Raw genomic sequence first — 19300 nt, 5'->3', positions numbered from 1 at the left:
TGATTTTTGGCAATTTTAGCACCGATCAATTTTTTGTGAAAAAAATGCTGATGTGTACACCGGAATAACCACTATTCTGGCGTCCACATCAGCATTTTTTTCTATTTTTTTGAAGAAAAATTGATCGGTGCTAAAATTGCAAAAAATCAAAAGTTTGTGTATTAATTTGCCAAAATTGAAAGTTTATGTTAAATTTGCAAAACACACTAAAGTTTATGATTTTTTACGCCATTAAGCCTTTTTTTTATTGTTCTAAGTTCTAACATATATTACTTGAGTGAATCCGAATTAACCGAAACAGTATAGCTCTAGATATTGGAAGATATATGTAACCAAAAAAGGCTTAACAATAAAATAAATTCAATTTTTTGCTGTTTGTTACAATTTTATTTTTAATATTTAATTTTTATAATAATAGCCTAATTTCGATATTTCGTTGCAATTTTAGCCAATTTTTTTCCAATCAATTTAACTGTTCAAATTTTTACTTGAATTTATAAATTAACTCCGTAATTAATAAAATCTATTTTTCAGAATTCTAACTTTTAATAATATTAATATAAATTCTCTAACTTTTTGAACGATTATAGCAAAAAATGAATAAATTTGAAGTTAAAAATGACACGAAAAGTCAAACGAAATTAATAGGTATTGTATTGAGGTGAAAAAATAAAAAAACTAAATTGATTGAAAAAAAATAAATTAAATTGCAACGACATATTGATATTAGGATACTATTATAAAAATTAAAAGTTTTAAATAAAATTACAACAGCCCCCAAAATTTGAATTTAATTTATCACTACACAAAAAAAAACCATTCCTCTTTATTTCTTCCATGCATGCCTTTCTTCTTCTATATAATCACCACCGACGCCTTTCTTGAAACACAAGTAATTAAAGCAAAATGTTGAAGCCTCAACTTCACCACTCTCCTGCCTCAAAATCCCATTTCTTGCTCCCTAAGCCCTTCATTCATGGAAATGGAGGCCAAAATAATATCCCTATTCTTTCAATGTATTCATCACTTAAAACACAGAGAAAAATTAGAGCTGGGTGTAAACATTCTGCAGGGAACGTAAAAACCCTAGCAAGCATTTCACAAGACCTGCAAAAATCTACGAAAGTGAAAGCTAAAGTTACTGTGACCCGAACGGTCGGCGGATTCTTGTCGAACATAGGGATAAACCGAGGATTTGATGATATTATTGATGTTCTTGGCAAAACTCTCCTGCTTGAACTTGTTAGTGCAGAGCTTGATCCCAGTAAGTTCACTGTTTTGTTTCTGAGCTGCAAAACAGTTACTATAAAATAGGCCAAAAGGTTGAATTTTTCGATACTTTTTAAAAATTTATTCAAAATTTGTAAACATTTATTGCAATTTGATAACGATAATCCGTTGTGTTTTTATTCATCTTTTTAATAATTTAATTGTCTTAATTTTCAGTTAAATTTTTATATATAGTAAAATCTATTTTTCAGAATTGTAAAATTTATTTATTTTTTTAAAATCAGAAACAAAACAACAATATTATTTTTCGGTGATTGAAAAAATAATAATATGAAGCTTATAACATGAAAAAAAAACAAATGATATTATTCTGAAAAAAGATTTGTAAAATTAAACCGATTGAAAAAAAATGGTTCTAATGGTAACATAATTATTAAATTGAAATAGATTTATATATTTTAAAAACTTTGAATAAATCTATAAAAAAATCAAAACATTTGACTTTTATCACCATTAAATTTTTAAAATATACTACATGCGCGTACATAAATTCAATTAAGCTTTCGTAAAGAAAGCTAAAATCCGATTAATGTTCCAATTTTTTCGTTTAATGTTATGAAAGTCCATACTTTACAACATTGGAAATATATCCAACTCAAAAAGATTTATGATTAAATCCCAACAGTGTTTCATTTTAGTATTACTACTATTTTGAGTTAATGTAAGTAATTTTATTATGCATGTGAAGATACCGGAAAGGAGAAGGCGACGATAACAGCGTACGCGCACAAGCAAGACGACGAAGGGTCGGAAATAATGTATGAAGCAGATTTTGAAGTTGACAGTAGTTTTGGAGAGGTGGGTGCCGTATTTATTGAAAATGAGCACCGTAGAGAGATGTTCGTCAAGGATATTGTTCTTGAAGGATTCATTACCGGCTCTGTAACTGTATCTTGTGACTCGTGGGTTCATGCCAAGGATACCAACCACCCTAAAAGGCTCTTTTTCACTACTAAGGTCACCTCTACTTTTAGTTTATTTTTAAGAGCATAAATATATTAAATAAAATTTTTATTATAAAAATAATTCTAATGTTTATTTTGTGGTCTGGTCCCATAATGTTTTTCGAGTCTCAAAAACGACTATAACATTATCAAAGTGGAACAAATATACTCCCCATTGTCAGACGGACGGTAAACGGTATATTTGTTCCACTTTGATAACATTAAGATTATATTTGTTCCGCTTTGGTAATGTTAGGGTCATCTTTGAGACTCGAAAAATATTAAGACAACGGCTAATTGTAAGTCACATCAGCCGAGTTAACGTTCAAACAGGCTGCCGTTATACGGAGGGTATATTTGTTCCATTTTGATAATTTTAGGGTCATTTTTGAGATTCTAAAAACATTAAGGCCAGGTTTGCTACAAAGTAAACATTAAGGTCATTTTTGTACCTTAACCCTTTTGCAATTGCATTCTGGAACAGTCATACTTGCCGTCACAGACGCCGGAGGGACTAAGGCGGTTCAGAGAGGAAGAACTTGCTCTTCTAAGAGGCAATGGTCAAGGAGAGCGGAAGAAAGGCGACCGGATTTATGATTACGATGTTTACGATGATCTCGGTGACCCTGACCGTAATCCTAACCTTAAAAGACCTGTGCTCGGCGGCGAACAGCTCCCTTACCCTAGACGTTGCCGAACTGGCGGCGCAAGGACCATAACAGGTGATAACTCTAACAAATTTGTTTCATAAGAGCTGTTAATTCATACTTATATAGTTAATTTAGTTCAATTGATTTCATAAATTTTGATTTCTAAGTCTATTTATGTGTAAATTAATAATGTATAAATCAAATGAAATGAATAATAGGTTTAAACTAAATTAGAAACAACAGCAAATATTTGAGCATGATTTAATGAAGATATCGGAAGAACTCGATTATTGAGATATAATTACTTTAAATTTGATAATGTACTTGGCAGATCCACAATCTGAGTCACGGGGCCTCAGCGTCTACGTTCCTCGTGATGAAGAATTCTCGGAAGTGAAGGGGCTAACATTTTCAGCAAAGACAGTTTACTCAGTATTGCATGCATTGATTCCATCATTGGAGTCTGCATTAGTAGATCCTGACCTTCCATTCCCGTACTTCACGGCCATAGATTCTCTTTTCAATGAAGGGATCGACTTGCCGCCTCTTAAACAGCAAGGGTGGAAAGATATCCTCCCTCGTATTGTTAAGACTATAGAAGATGAAACCAGAGAGGTTTTGGCGTTTAATACCCCGGAAACGATGGAGAGTATGAACTCTGTTTTTTTACCATTGTTACATATGTTTATTATTTGTTCTAGCCGCTGATCAAAATTTATGTGTATATACGAACTTGATTTGCTTTTCAGGAGATAGATTTTTCTGGTTTAGGGATGAGGAATTCGGTAGGCAGACTCTTGCTGGTCTCAACCCATTGAGCTTACAGTTGGTTAAGGTAATCAATTCTTAGAAGTAAATTTTTTAGCAGTTCACTATAAAGAATTGTGAAATATTTATGCATGAAATGCTACAGGAATGGCCACTGAAAAGTACATTGGATCCCGAGATCTATGGACCTCCAGAGTCAGCAATTACTACAGAAATGATTGAGCAACAAATCAAAGGATTTATGACAGTTGAAGAGGTAGCAAACTTATACCTCAAATGAAAAAAATAAATTCAGACATTATTTTAACCTTTTTGGAACTTAATAATCTTATTATAATCTTGTTCTGCACATGTAGGCTATAAAACAAAAGAAGTTGTTCATGTTAGACTACCATGATTTGTTCTTGCCATTTGTGAGCAAAGTACGACAGCTTGAAAACACCACATTATATGGGTCTAGGACAGTATTATTCTTAAACCCAGATTGCACATTGCGGACACTAGCCATTGAGCTTGTTTGTCCACCAATGGATGGAAAACCACAATGGAAGCAGGCCTTCACGTCAAGTTGTGATGCCACAGGTGTTTGGCTTTGGAGACTTGCCAAAGCTCATGTACTTGCACATGAATCAGGCTATCACCAACTTATTAGCCACTGGTAATAAATTTTAAGGACAGAACTTTGAGCACCAATTTGAAGAGAACTTAAACCAGTAATTAACCCATTGCTACGTTTTCTGTTTTCTTGTTGTAGGTTGAGAACACATGCATGCACAGAACCTTACATCATTGCAGCCCATCGGCAGCTCAGTGTGATGCATCCTATTTACAGGCTCCTACATCCTCATTTCAGATATACAATGGAGATCAATGCTTTGGCTAGAGAAGCACTAGTTAACGCAGGAGGCATTATCGAATCTGCATTCTCTCCTGGAAAATATTGTATGGAGATGAGCTCTGTTATTTATGGTAAGCTTTGGAGGTTTGACCAAGAAGCATTGCCTCAAGATCTAATTAGCAGGTAACTAAGTTCAAGGGATGATTATATTTCCATTCAATTGAATCAAACAACAATTCATCATCAAATTTTCCAATTTGTTGCAGAGGGATGGCCGTTGAAGACCCATCATCTCCACATGGCGTAAAATTAACGATCGAAGACTACCCATATGCCAGCGACGGATTACTTCTTTGGGATGCAATTAAAAGCTGGGTGAGTGAGTATGTCAATCACTACTATCCAGAACCAAGTCTGATATTGTCGGACGAAGAACTCCAGGAATTTTGGACTGAAGTTCGAATAGTTGGCCACGGTGATAAAAAAGATGAACCCTGGTGGCCTAAGCTGAAAACGCCAGAAGACCTCATAGAAATTATCACAACAATGGTATGGGTAACCTCAGGACACCATGCTGCAGTGAACTTTGGACAATATACATATGCAGGGTATTTCCCAAATAGACCTACAGTTACAAGATTGAAAATGCCAAACGAAGATCCAACTGATGAGGATTGGAAGCTTTTTATTGAAAAACCGGAATGTATACTCTTGTTGACATTCCCTTCACAGATTCAGGCAACAAGAGTGATGGCTGTTCTAGATGTATTGTCTAGTCATTCTCCTGATGAAGAATATATGGGAGAGTATATAGAGCCAGGCTGGGTTCAGGATCCTGTCATAAAAGCAGCATTTGAGAAGTTCAATGGAAGGTTAAAGGAATTAGAAGGAATAATTGATGGAAGGAATGCTGATCCGAGTTTGAAGAACAGAAATGGAGCTGGAATTCCGCCTTATGAGCTTTTGAAGCCCTTCTCAGAGCCTGGAGTTACTAGTAAAGGGGTTCCTTACAGTATCTCTATTTGATGTTTTTTTTTTGTCATTTTGGACGCATGTAACACGAAAATGTATGTTGCTTTCAATGCCACCACCAAGCAAAGGATGTATTTCGTTCTCAAACTACTGTATAACTAATTACCGTTAAATGATAAATAATGTTTGTGTCAAAAATATTTAAAGATTTTTAAACTTTCAAATTTATTTATTTGGCCCTTCAAGTTTTTTTTTATTTTATAGGTCCATATCTTTTGAATTTGTATTTATTTGGTCTCTATAAATTTGACGATGTGACTTATTTTGTCCACATGTCGAGTTAAGTGGACATTTAAATTCAGTTTCACACGTGTTTTACGAAGAGTATAATACACATTCCTTCTCCGTCCAAAAAACGATTTAAATTTCAAATTAAATTATGTATAAGGACTATATAAAGATAGAAATTCTTAAAGAATTAACATATAAATAAAACTTTAAAATATAAGGGCCTAAGGCCTTTCAAAAACGACATTGTAAATGTTAAAAAAAATAAAAGACAACTGAAATTGGCAACATTGGCAGGTTCGGTTCTTGTGAGTTGCGAAAGGTTAGCATAATAGCATCACTCGTGTTAAATATGGTCGATGGAGCAGAAAAAAGTGGTCCAAAAATCTTGTATTGGTTTTTAAGTTTAATATTATGATTTATGATGATAATTATTCGACAGAGCCATGCATGTGATATCACTGTGAACCATATACATATAAGTACAAAATTAGTAATGGACAGGTGAGGAATTAAGGAGAGACGTATATGCTATATAGTTTCTGTTTATAGTAATTATGTAATATTCAAATGTACATTTTGTCTTGTCTTCTTTTTTCGGTTTCCTATCCGATTTTTAGGATTTCACCCAAACTAATTCGGATTGGACTAGCGTCGCGCACCTGGCATGATGGGAGGATCTGTTAATGGGAATTTTCTGCATTCACAAGACTCGAATCCGAATTTTATTTAAATGATACTAAGTAACTTACCACTTGAACCAATCCCGTTAGCATCTTGTCTTCTTCTTTTATGCGATGTGTGTTTTTCATGCTGACTAGATAGCTGATGCTACCCTTTCCATGCATGACGAGGCCATCAATAATTGACTTCGCCTATATGATTAACGAGGATTTGTTACTAAATTTAAGGGAAATTATAATTTACTACTAATTTTTAAGGTTTTTGATAAAATAAAGGTTTACTAGTGATACAATTTTGATTTTTTTGATTTATTTATAGATTTATTTATAATTTTAAAAGTTCGTAAATTTGTCTCAATTTGATAATTTTATTGTATTCTATTCATTTTTTTAATCAATTTAATTATCCATTTTTAATTGAAATTTTTACACTCTTTTAATTTTTTAGTAAGCAAAAACCATTTTTAGAATTGTGAAATTTAATTTCTAATAAAAAAAACATTTAAATTTAACAACAATTTATCATTGAAACACATTTAAATCTAGAGACATTCTTATTACTATTCAAAAGTGTAAAAAAAGTAATAAACAAAATTACGATAGTGCCACTATTTTAATTACGTGTCATGATGTGATATGCTAGTTTACGGATGATGCGATACCGAGTCTACCTAATAATCTCTCTTAAATCTAATTTGCATGTGAATCAAGTATGAAATATAAATCAAAACCGGTCATAATTAATATGAATTCTGTCAATGTAATAGTTACACTCTCATGTCGATCCGACAATAAAGTTTCAATTATTTAAAAGTTGTATCAATTTTATTTTTTAAATATTATGTATGTAATTACTTAAATATATTATTTTATGTCAGATTATTAAAAATAATTGTATATTTTTTGTGAATTTTTACAACTTGCAACTGGTTAAAATCAACAGAATAATTTATTCATATATAAAAGGTGACTTCTGCATTATTACTGGAAGACAATACATTAATTGTACCTTTATTTGTTTTTATTATTAGCCAGTAAAATACCGTTGCTAAGTTTTCATAAATGTCTAAAAACAAACTTCGCAATAAAATACTACAGATATTCTAATCTATTTCTTGAGGAATTTGTTGAACCAGTGAGCTGAAAGTTTGGGATATCTCTTACATCCATCTTTAAAATCAACATAATTGATTCCAAAACGGACAGTGTAGCCATTACTCCATTCAAAATTATCCAGTAATGACCATGCAAAATACCCCTTCACATTCGCACCATCCCTACAAATTTAAATCAACAAATTTATTATATGCCCAAATGGATAAAATACGGATTAATTGCTAAAAAAAACTAGTTTAGCATGTTTTATAATTACAACATAATTTTTTATTTTTTGATAATTTAAGACACCGAACTATTTTCCGTTGAAAAATATTGATGTGACTGTCGGAACCATGTGTCTTAGGATGTTCACATCAGCTATTTTCAATGAAAAAACAGCTCGGTGATCCAATTTGTTAAAATATAAAAATTGGTGATTGATTTTGTTAAATTTTAATAGTTATGTTGTAATTATAAAAAACGGTAAACTTTTTAATATAATTTGACATTTAGCCTTTGAAATATGATCTATCATTTAATCTTCATTTTGAACCAGTAGAGAAAGAAATGAATAATTGTGTAAAACACTTACTTGATAGCTTTTTTAAGGAAAGAAAGATGGCTATAGTAATAATCGATCCTCATATTGTCAGCAAGTTGCTCTTCAAGTGTTAAAGTTGCAGCATTATTGACCTCGTCAATTCCTATGTCATATGTGGAAGTGAGATTTCGATATATTATTTTAAATAAAATAAAGTTATTACTCCTTTCGTCTTAAATTTATAGACAAAAATGTGATTAATTTAAAAAAACACGAGTTTATTTAAAAAATACCACAACTATTCTTATTTAATTAATGATATATACAAAATTAATAAATAAAGAATATAGTGTTAACTAAAAAATAATTAACTACCTATTATTTAAGATATTAAAAATTCATGCATACATCGATGGAATACTTTTGAATAAAAGAATATCCGATCCTTAAACTTATAAGATATGTTCTTATAAATTAAAAAAATTGCAAATTTTAATAAATTTGATCCATAACTCTTGTGTTTTCATAGCACCTAAAGAAATATTAAATATAAATAATACTGAAATTAGTATTAGATATTAAATAAAAAATACAAACATATTGAAATTGACGTATACTAAATAATAAAAAATTATGAATGCTCTTCGTACACTTTGAAAACACAAAAATTTAAATAATTGCTTTTATTTTAAAGAGGTGTAAAGTATGAATGTATAGACTGTATCTTACCATTTTCAGTGATGTAAATAAGTGGATTATTGTACTTATTTTTGGTGTAGAGCAAAAGATCTCTAATTCCCCTTGGATAAACATAGAGCCAATCTGAAGCCGCCTGCAATTTTCTAAATAAGTTTCGTATATTTGTTTTCATTTGCATACAGATAGATTTTTTATTTGAATTCGAAAAAAGATACGTAAAACTAACCGATTAAATATTAGTGAAATGAAAAATAAAAGGAAAACATGTTATTTTTTTAATATTAAATTGGTTAGATCCATTCGTACTTTATGGACCATGGCGGTATATTATTTGATCGTTTTACTTACCTTAGGGCCAATTGGAATTCCATTGCGCTCACCTACATAAACAAAAAATTAAAGAGACTGATTAATAGGTATAAAATTAGGTAAAAAAAAAATCAATTATAGGTGGAATTAAATTTAAGAACAATTTGCTCACTTGATAGATTGGCACGAGAATCAGTTAAAATGCTAGCATTAATAGCATTAGAGTAATGTACATATGCTGCATAATTAGCAGTATAATAGTTCAATCCAAGAAAATCAAATGACCCTTTAACCATTTTGGATTGCTCCTCTAAAAATTTTGGTAATCTATTTCCAACAAGAGATTTTAATGTGTGCGGATAGTCGCCATTTGATATCGGATCCATAAACCTACAAAATATTACGGTTTCATAGTTCTAATTAAAGCGTTTTGAAAAGTAAAACAATAACACTAATCAATATGCAGGACTCAAATTTTTTTCCGTACAATACATAGATACATACCATCCGAACATAAAATCAATAGCTCTTTTTGCAGCATTTTGGTGATGCTTGGCATTTGAGTAGGGTATGAACCAATGTGATACTAAAGTAATCCCTATTATCCCCTTCTGCTTTGCCTGCCAAATAATCATGAAATTAATAGCGTTAGTCAAGAATTTATAGGGGAAGGAAGAGCGCTTGTGGGAGGAATGAAATCCACGACTTAGCAGAATGCTATCCAGCGGTTATTAAAATTTGTTGTTAAATTATCGGAAGTAAAATAAACCTTATAATTTGCCCTGTATAATTTGACTGCAGCAGCATGAGCAAGAAGCTGATTATGAGTTACAATGTATGGCTCGGTTGCTGAATCGCCGCCTGTACAATTCAATTGTAGCCAACTCGAACATCTACCTGGTGCAAGATATCCCATCGCATATCCACCATTACTGTAGCTCGATGGTTCATTTAATGTGATCCAATGCTTCACTCTGTCTCCAAATTTTTTAAAACATATCTCTGCATAGTCTCGAAAATCATCCCTACATATATTGTCAATTTGAAAATTAAAAATATTTTATAAAAACTACATGAATTAAATTAATGTTTTAAATTAAAATTGTAGTATGGTTAACTTACACAATCTTGTAACTAAGAAACCCACCATATTCATCTTCTAAAGCTTGGGGAAGATCCCAGTGGAAGAGAGTTATAAAGGGTTTAATGCCTGAAATTCCATAATTAAAGAAACCATATGAATCAATGATGATATATAGGATAATTTCACTTTAGAGTCCTTCAACTTTAGTCTCTTTTCCACCATAATTCTAAACTCTAGTTTGTAATTATGTTTTTCCTTCATTTATATTCTACTGTAAATCTGTATCGTCCTTAACGTCACTCTAATTTTATTTTTATCAGAATTTAAATGGCGGCTAGTTGGAGTCTTATTTGAACTAATAATTTTGTTGTTATAAGGAGCTATCTCAAACACTCCACTTTATTCCATTTTGGTGGAAACAAAACTGAATTGACGTTTAGAACAATATGAATATAAAATAAAATTTTAAGAAGAATCTATTTATAAATTAAAATCTATCGACTATAGTGGGAGATAAACAAAAATTTGAGAGACCGTTAGTAAAAAATATTCTGATATAAGTTGCATAAAAATAATGAAATTAATATCAAAATAATTAATGGAATAATAACCATTGGCTAGAAGCTCATTGATGAGGTTGTTGTAGTATTTGATACCCTCTTTGTTCACTCCTCCATTTAGTTTGCCTTCTGTTATGCATCACATAGTTCATTAACATTTTGTTAGCTTCCAATTATTGGAGTTTAAGTTTATAAACAATAATAATTATGGTGATCAGAATATTGAATTTACTTGGCAATATTCTAGACCATGATATAGAAAATCTGTAAGCGTCTAAGCCCATCTCTTTCATAATCCCAACATCTTCCTGCAATATAGATATAAATAATAAATTGGCTATTACAGTAACAAATCAAAATAAATTAGCAAAATTTATATTTGAGTCTTTATACTATTATAACTTTTTAAATTGAATCCTTCCACTATAATTTATTAAATTGAGCACTTTAAATTTTATAGATATTAGATCACTCCGTTAATAAATGCTAATAGTATCAAGTCATGAGAAAAAACCGATTGAGAGACTTACTTTCAATAAAAATAAAAATATATGGACCTAAGTTTTATAAAAAATTATGTAAAAAAAAAACAAATTATCTCACTTGCACTAGGTGTGTGAAGTACACGCATCTCAATTTCATGACGAAAAAATCTATTATTTATAAAATAAAAAATATAAAGACTCAATTTTAAGAGCATTCATAATGCAATGCTAAATTGTCATGTTAATGCTATAATTTAGCATTAGTCTTAAAATTTGTTTTCAATGCACTGCTATACTGAATATTAAATTTAGCATATGCTATTTCCTGTGTTAAATTTAACATTCACTATAGCATATGCTAAATTTCAACATCCAATCAAATTTTATTATTAATAATAATTTTATTATTATTATATTTTTTGCATTATTTATTTTAATTTCATTATTATTTTTAATTTTATAATCTTAATTTGATAACAGATCACACGCCAATATATTAAATAAATGATAAAATAATTTATTTTTATAAAATCCATTGATTTTTTTCATAATTTTTTTTTAAAAAGCTCATTATTATATCAATTAAAATATAAAGTTTATATTAAAAGAATTTATTAAACATATAATTGAATTGTTTTATAAAATGATAAAAAAAGTTAAAAGATATTATTATAATAAATAATTATAATATTTTCTTTCAACATTTTGTATTGGAGATAAAATTAAAATATTATGCTAAATATAGCATTTAATTATATTTTTATACTAAATTTAACATAAAAGATAGCACTATATTATAAATATTCTAACAAATAAAAGTAGAAAAATTAAAATAAAAAAATGTATTTTGCTAAATAAATTAGATAATTTAATACTATTCAGTATTCCATTTACCTTGTATTTATGATATGCATCATTAGCCACATTTCCAGTGCTACCATCCAGTATTTTACCTGCCATTTAATTATTCATATTTATTTATATATGAATAAATACAATTAATCTATACTATATATAAAAGCACGGATGGGGGGGGGGGGACAGGCAAATTTACTGAATAATCCTTTTCAGTTTACTACTAAATAAAAGTTTTATATTCATTAACTAATTAGTTATTTAATTAATCACTATTATAATTAAAATCATAATTAGAATAGGTAGCTATTATCTCCAATTTAGTTTTTAGTATGTAAAAATAACTAAATTGTCTTCAAATTAGTAGGAATACCTATCTTTTAGTTTGATTGAATTATAAAATTAAAATACTTTCTTTGGTCAATATATTATTATTTAAATTTCTATCTTATTATTTTTATAGATATTATTAATTAAATTAAGTTAATTATTTAATATGGTTATTATAAAACCAAAAGAAGAATAAATTCAGTATGGAAAAAAATTTAATAACCGAATATATTATATTTAATTTTATAAAAAATCTTAACTAATTTAATATTAATTAAAAATAAAAAATTGATATAATTATAATAAATTTACTAATGTTCATTGACGAGTTACGTTACGAGCCACGTGCATAGCACGTAATGCGAAACTAGTTTATATAAATGTGAGACATGTAAGTGATTATCAGAAAAGTCCACCAGCTTGGCTGTATTAACACACGTTAGCAAGAATAATCCAATAATCCAATTCGGGAATTCAAATTATTGCCACTCAGGACAAAACACAACACAATTTTCTGCAGGCTTTTCAGTTTCTTGGTCATACCCACGCGAGAAATACTTGTTTCACTATTAGCGCATCTCCAATCTAGTTTTAAAAATGAGTTAAATTTTATTATCTAGAGTTAATCAACTCTAATCTAATTTAATAAACTCGCTTTTTTAAAAATTTCAAATAATTTATTCTATATATAAAGTTTCACTATTTATTATTTTATAAAAATTAATTTGTACTTTTTAATTTTAAAAATTACTTGTGTAACTAATTAATATGTTATGCCAAAATAGTATATTTAAATATTATAATTTTATATATATATATTATTATATTTTTTATATGACTTCTAATAAAATTAAATAATTAATTAAATTATAAAATATTGTATATATTATTTTTATGTAATTTTTTATTATCATTGTGTCTTTTTTATTTTTATATAATGTTTAGTATGTGTGTTTTTTTAAATATAATTTTTAATTTACATACTAAAAATATTAATATTTATTCAATGTTATTTAATAAATATATTATTATATGGTAAAAATATTTATTTAAATATTTATTATTTTATTAATGATAAAAATTATATGTTTCTATTGTTAAGATGAATATATAAAAAAAATTGAGTTAAGTTGTTAAAATAATAATTTTAAAATATTCTTTTATAATTAGAGACAAAATTTGTGGTTGGAGAAAAAATTATTTAAAATTAAAAATAAAGTTTGTAATTAGAGAAAAACTTACTTTATCTCTAAACAAATAGAGTTTCAATTTTAGAGTAGGTTAGACTTTAGAGATAGCCTTACCCATTTCCAATTTCTTTCAAATGTGTACGTATTTTATTCTTCAATTATTATTAAAAAAATACCCATATGAACATACAGATTTTTAAAATAAATTTTTTTATCCACATCCTGTTTCAAAAAATATAAATTTATATATTTTCTTATAAATAGCCATATTGTAAATTATGTTCAAAACAAATATTTATTTAGAAAATAAAAAAGTTAACTTAAAATGTTATCAAAAATAGAAAACTATTAGTGGGAGTATAATATTTTTGGTGGGAGTATAATAATCATTTTAATTCATAATGATTTGACTTCTATTCAATAAAAAATGTTATCATGTCAATATATTCCCCAATCAGGTTCAATTAATCATGATGTATATTTATCACAGGATTCAATACCTCTATGTTTTAGAAGTTTGGCCATGACTAGTCGTACAGATTGTTTTTACAAGAATATAACTTAAATAAAAATATCAGAATTTCAGAAATATTTTAAAAAATTAAAATAAACGCTAAGCCCAAATACTTGTAAATTAATTTTTATATATATACCTGGATATCTATGAGTGTAAGTATCCCAAATACTTGGTCCTCTACCACCTTCATTTGCTGCACCTTCATACTGATGACAAAAAATAATAAATGCTTTATCACATTATCAACTACTCCCTCCGGTCCATAATATTAGTCGCATTTGGCCCATTTCACATAGATTAAAAAAATAATAAATATGTCTTGATTTGTGTATAGTTTTACTAAATTGTCCATATTAATTAACACTTGTTTTATGTTTGACTAGTTCTTTTAACCTTATAAAGTATTTATTGCTAGGGATAATTTTGGAAAAATAGCAATTAATGCTTTCTTAAAATTCTAATGTGACAAATATTATGGACAAAAAAAATTCTCAAATGCGACAAATATTATGGACTGGAGGGAGTATTTAGTTTTAAATGGAAACTGAACACAACCAGGAATCCGGCTTACCTGGTAAGCCGCTGATGCGGTCCCGAAAAGAAAACCTGCCGGAAAACTGCTCTGGTTAAGAGAAACAGGATCATAGTTGCCTGAAAAAGCTACACTAGTAGTCTCTACTAAGCCCAGCACAAGTAGCAGGCTAAGCAAAATATAACTTGTAATTGCCATCTTTGATTTTTCTGCCAATATTGGCCTGTCTCTAACTCTATTTATAGAGTGACTGGTTCAAGTGAGTCATCTGATATATATATATATATATATATATATATATATATATATATATATATATATATATATAATGTTATTAATTAATCAAATAATTAATTAGTTAATGAAACCTATACCAAATGACAAAGTGCCACAACGAAATTAAGGGGTCAAGGTCTAGTACATAATCATACTAAAATATGAATTCATAAATTAAGCATGATAATTAATTGAAGATTCTGTCGGTTTTTGGATTTGAGTCATTTGACGACTAGTATGCAGTTGCAACCACAATTAGCAGTATTCAAAAATACTCATCAGTTTTCTCCATGAATTGCTAAATTGAAGTCGAAAAAATAAAAATACATATGGAAATACTAAATAGAGACAAAAAAAAATCCCTTTTATTTTCTTCTCACAGAATAAATTAGATTAAAGTATAAAAAAACATGCTTATACGTGCATTAATTCCCTCACTACTAAAATACAATCTTTTAGTGACGGATTTTTCCAACGCTAAAAGGTTGTTTCCCATCGGGAAATTGATTCCTAACGAAATTGCCGGCGGACCTGTCGCTAAATTAAATACGACATTCTAAATCGATCCGTCACCAACTAGGCGGAGGCCTTCGTCAATGACGTCGTTGGCCGACGCATTTGGCGATGGCCAACGACGGAATTGATGACGGATTAGTCCGTCGCCAATAAGCGACGACCTAACTTGTCGCCAATTCCGTAGCAAATGAGGGACATATCAATTGGCTACGGCCTATGTCCGTTTCGACATTTAATTTAATTTTAAAACCTGTGGAATACACGAAAATGTAATTACAACATTAAACTAAACAATACACAAATATATAAGCGGCAGTTGCAGGGAGAGAGGGGGGATTTTTCAGACAAATGAGAGGGAGAGCGGCGAGAGATTTTGTGAAAAAAAGGAAGAAATTGAAATGAGAAAGACGAGTGGCCCCTGGACACATATCTTTAATTTAGCGAACGATTACAATCCGTCACTATCTTGACTAAGTGAAACACACCGTCTCACTTAGAACGGTTTAGCGATAGATTGTTTAATTCGTCGATAAACTGTGCTAAGTGAAGCAGTGCGTTTCACTTAGCAGCCAAGTTAGCGACAGATACTAAGATTCGTTGCTAAATTTGATCCAATCTAGCGAAAAATCCGTAGCCAAATTGGTCTAGAAATATGGGATGTCATTTACGTCGTTAATTTTCATTGCAAAAACAGTCTTTTTTATTAGTATGACGTGGCCAGAAAATAATATTAGAACTTAGCAGAATGAATTATAAAGAAGAAAATTGTAATCGCTAATTATTTTTATATACCAATTAGGGCTGAGTTCAAAATTAATTTTTTTCTGAAAAAATATATATTTTTAATTAATTCCAACATTTATTTAAACTAATTAAATGTTGGAGTATCAAAGAAAATTACACTTCCAACATTTATATAGTGAGAAATTCTTAGATAGACTCATTCCAGCACGTCATTCGTGGACTAAGCCTATCATATAATGAAACGTCATTAAAATAATGGTAATCTTGTAAATTCGTTTATTATTTATTTATACATTTGAATAATATATATAGTATATCATTATGAACAGAAGTATAAACTAATTAATATATATGCAATTAAGAAATTAATTTCTTAATTATAAACATGGATACACGACATATGATTATTCTTACTTAAGATGAGTTTAGAAAATTTATTTAAATTGGTCTATCCAAATTAATGTTTTTTTTTTAGTTATTGTCATTCCAGACTCATATCCATTGTTAGAAATAATTAAAGTTACATTATTAGTTGTCATCTGAATTTGAAATTAGTTAGTAGTCTATTATTAATTTTTAGGTTACATTTTTTTACTTATATCTTTTAATTTATTTAGGCCTCATTTGGTTGGGGGTAAGTTCACTAAGGAAGTTAAACTTCCCGAAAAATGGCATATTTTTCTTACTTGGTTCATTTTTGTCAATCTACTTCCCGGGAAGTTGAAGGGTTGAATTCCCTTTAACTAGGGAAATAGACTTCCCTAGCAAAATTTAGGTGAGTTCTACTTTTCTAATTAAGTTAATTAAAATACGGTTATAACACTATATTTAATTAGTTAATTTAGTTATTGAGAGTAATATTGTCTTTATATTTTAATTAATTAAAAATAAAATGCAACTTCCCGAGAAGTTACTAAGTGAACTAAGCAATAAAAATATTGATTTCCTCCACACTAATTTTTTTAGTAATTAACTTTCCGGAAAGTATACTTCCCAAAAATTATACTCTTTTAAACCAAGTGAGACCTTAGATTAAATTTGTTAGAAAAATGCTTATAAAAGACAATGATGTATTAAAGTAAATTAATAAGAATATTAGTATTGCTTTTCATCTCTTTATTGCTCTTAAATTTCAAGATGGTATTAGAGCCAAAAAAAATAGTACCAAAAGTTTGAGAAAAGTGAAATACAAAAAACAAATATAAAAAATGAAATTATATCTCTTTCACATTTAACAGTTTCAATTTTTAATGATGACAATTATCAAGCATGAGTTGTCAAATTATTGACAATCTTGAAATGTTGAATTTATGGCAATTGCAAAAAATCTTTCAAATTTCTCCACTGCCGATAAATCTTCCCATGAATCAATTAAAGATTCACAAAAAAAAGAAAGACAAAAAAAATTCAAAACTAAAATTTATTTATTTTCTACTGTATCAAACTTATTATATTTAAGAGTTATGAAACTATAACTTTATTACTTTCTTCGTCCATAAAAGATAGGGTTATTTTCATTTTAGACATTCCAAATTATATGTTTGTTTTTATTTTTAGAAAGTAATTAATTAGATAAATATTTAAAATACCCTTAATTGAATTAGTTTTAGTCAACTGAATTAAAATAATGGCTTTGATAACAATAATTGATAGTTTTAATATTCAAAGTAATTATATATATATATATATATATATATATATATATATATATATATATATATATATTATGAGTGATTTAAAAGTATAGAAAGTTAGTGTTATTTTAATTTAATATACTAAATTTGTTTATATGTGAATGAAACAAGCTTATTTTTTATGGACGGAGGGAGTATAAATTGGAAAGATGGGAGATGTGCACCAAGAAATGCTATGAAAAAAAAGTGCTCCTACAATGAAAATGATAAAATGTGCATCATAATAAAAATATAATAAAAATAAGTACTTCATCAAAATTGAAGATGAAAAAAATGCTCATAAAATTTTAATTTTATGCAATTTTTAATTAAAGAATTTTTTTAGAAATAATTAAAAATTAATTTATTAGTTGTCATTTGAATTTGAAATTAATCAATAGTTTATCTAAGATATTCCTATTATTTTTAGGTTAAAATCTTTTAGTTATATCTTATAGTTTATTTAGATTTAATTTGTTAGGAAATTGTCTATAAAAGACTATGATGTATTATGGTAAATCAATAAAAATATCAGCGTTCCTTTTCATCTCTTTATTATTCTTAAATTTCAACATCCATATTGCGGTCCCGGTTCATATGTTTTTCTCGAAAGGTCCTTTATCTTTAAGTTTGTTTAATTTGGTCCTTGTGTTTTTATTTTCCTTGTCAAAATGCCCTTTTATGCATGAAATTTGTAGAGTGTATCACACTCTCTATTAAGAGTGTGAAAACAAATAATATAACATTTTAACTTTAATATAAAATATAAAATACAACAAAAAAATTGCATTTAGTTTATAATATTAAAACTCTTGTACTTTGTCTATAAATCAAGATCAAACGCAAATTTTAAATCAAATCAATTAATTATATTATTATAAATTCATATATATTTATAAAAACTTAACTTTTTAATTAACTAAAATTAATTTAATAATTATAATTAGTTTATTAAATTTTAATTTATCTCGAGACTTAATTTTCATTCCAAAATAAAATTTAATCTATAATTTTAGTTCTGCTGCCGTCTTTTTTCTCCTCCACTCTGGCCGGCCACCACATAATTTTTTTAATTTAATTAAATTTCAATTTATTTTGAGATTTATTATTGAACCACATAAATCTCTTGTATTATTTATATTATTATTTTTTAATTAAATTAATAATTTAATATTATTAAATAATTTCGATTTCGTTGTGCATACCAATCTGGTCATGAGCCGACCACAATAATTGGTACCATAACTTTCAACAATTGATATCAATATTACATATTTATCATTTATCACAAGCACAAAAAGCTCCATAAAGATAAATGAAATTGTATTCTTCGATCCAATTCAATTATAAGTATTAATGTTTTCTTTTAATATGCGAACATGCATAAAGTTTACCATTTATGAAAGGCTAAATGATAAAAAAAAAAGACTAAACTTTTTATGAAAATTTCGCAAAAGT

General features: G+C 28.2%; 2 protein-coding genes across 2 annotated transcripts; one reads left to right on the top strand and one right to left on the bottom strand.

Moving 5' to 3' along the window:
- Nucleotides 1–849: 849 nt before the first annotated feature.
- On the top strand, nucleotides 850–5662 carry LOC126672058 (linoleate 13S-lipoxygenase 2-1, chloroplastic-like). Its single transcript, XM_050365956.2, has 9 exons — nucleotides 850–1264; nucleotides 1979–2247; nucleotides 2719–2956; nucleotides 3216–3533; nucleotides 3634–3719; nucleotides 3798–3908; nucleotides 4009–4310; nucleotides 4407–4673; nucleotides 4757–5662. The coding sequence occupies exons 1-9, from the start codon at nucleotides 907–909 to the stop codon at nucleotides 5514–5516; spliced, it is 2709 nt and encodes a 902-aa protein (XP_050221913.1). The 5' UTR covers nucleotides 850–906; the 3' UTR covers nucleotides 5517–5662.
- Nucleotides 5663–7391: 1729 nt separating this feature from the next.
- Nucleotides 7392–14856, bottom strand: LOC126673810 (beta-glucosidase 12-like). The gene is made up of 13 exons (XM_050368107.2): nucleotides 14673–14856; nucleotides 14238–14307; nucleotides 12104–12162; nucleotides 10957–11032; nucleotides 10776–10853; nucleotides 10203–10290; nucleotides 9850–10105; nucleotides 9585–9700; nucleotides 9253–9470; nucleotides 9120–9151; nucleotides 8802–8904; nucleotides 8124–8235; nucleotides 7392–7710 (listed from the first exon to the last, which is right to left on the bottom strand). The coding sequence occupies exons 1-13, from the start codon at nucleotides 14829–14831 to the stop codon at nucleotides 7542–7544; spliced, it is 1536 nt and encodes a 511-aa protein (XP_050224064.1). The 5' UTR covers nucleotides 14832–14856; the 3' UTR covers nucleotides 7392–7541.
- Between the last annotated feature and the right edge of the window lie 4444 nt (nucleotides 14857–19300).

Source organism: Mercurialis annua, linkage group LG3, assembly GCF_937616625.2.
Source record: "Mercurialis annua linkage group LG3, ddMerAnnu1.2, whole genome shotgun sequence".
Lineage (NCBI taxonomy): Eukaryota > Viridiplantae > Streptophyta > Magnoliopsida > Malpighiales > Euphorbiaceae > Mercurialis > Mercurialis annua.
The sequence above is the reverse complement of the archived record's forward strand: the minus strand, read 5'-3'. Positions and strand labels throughout refer to the sequence as shown.

Bases quoted from the DNA above. Each gene is read 5' to 3' on its own strand.
- LOC126672058 (XM_050365956.2), top strand. From the start codon at position 907: ATGTTGAAGCCTCAACTTCACCACTCTCCTGCCTCAAAATCCCATTTC. The intron at 2,957-3,215 runs GTGATAACTCTA...TGTACTTGGCAG, and splicing joins CGGCGCAAGGACCATAACAG to ATCCACAATCTGAGTCACGG. The intron at 4,311-4,406 runs GTAATAAATTTT...TTCTTGTTGTAG, and splicing joins CACCAACTTATTAGCCACTG to GTTGAGAACACATGCATGCA.
- LOC126673810 (XM_050368107.2), bottom strand. From the start codon at position 14,831: ATGGCAATTACAAGTTATATTTTGCTTAGCCTGCTACTTGTGCTGGGC. The intron at 10,106-10,202 runs GTAAGTTAACCA...CAATATATGTAG, and splicing joins TTTCTTAGTTACAAGATTGT to GGATGATTTTCGAGACTATG. The intron at 9,152-9,252 runs GTGAGCAAATTG...TTGTTTATGTAG, and splicing joins TTCTCGTGCCAATCTATCAA to GTGAGCGCAATGGAATTCCA.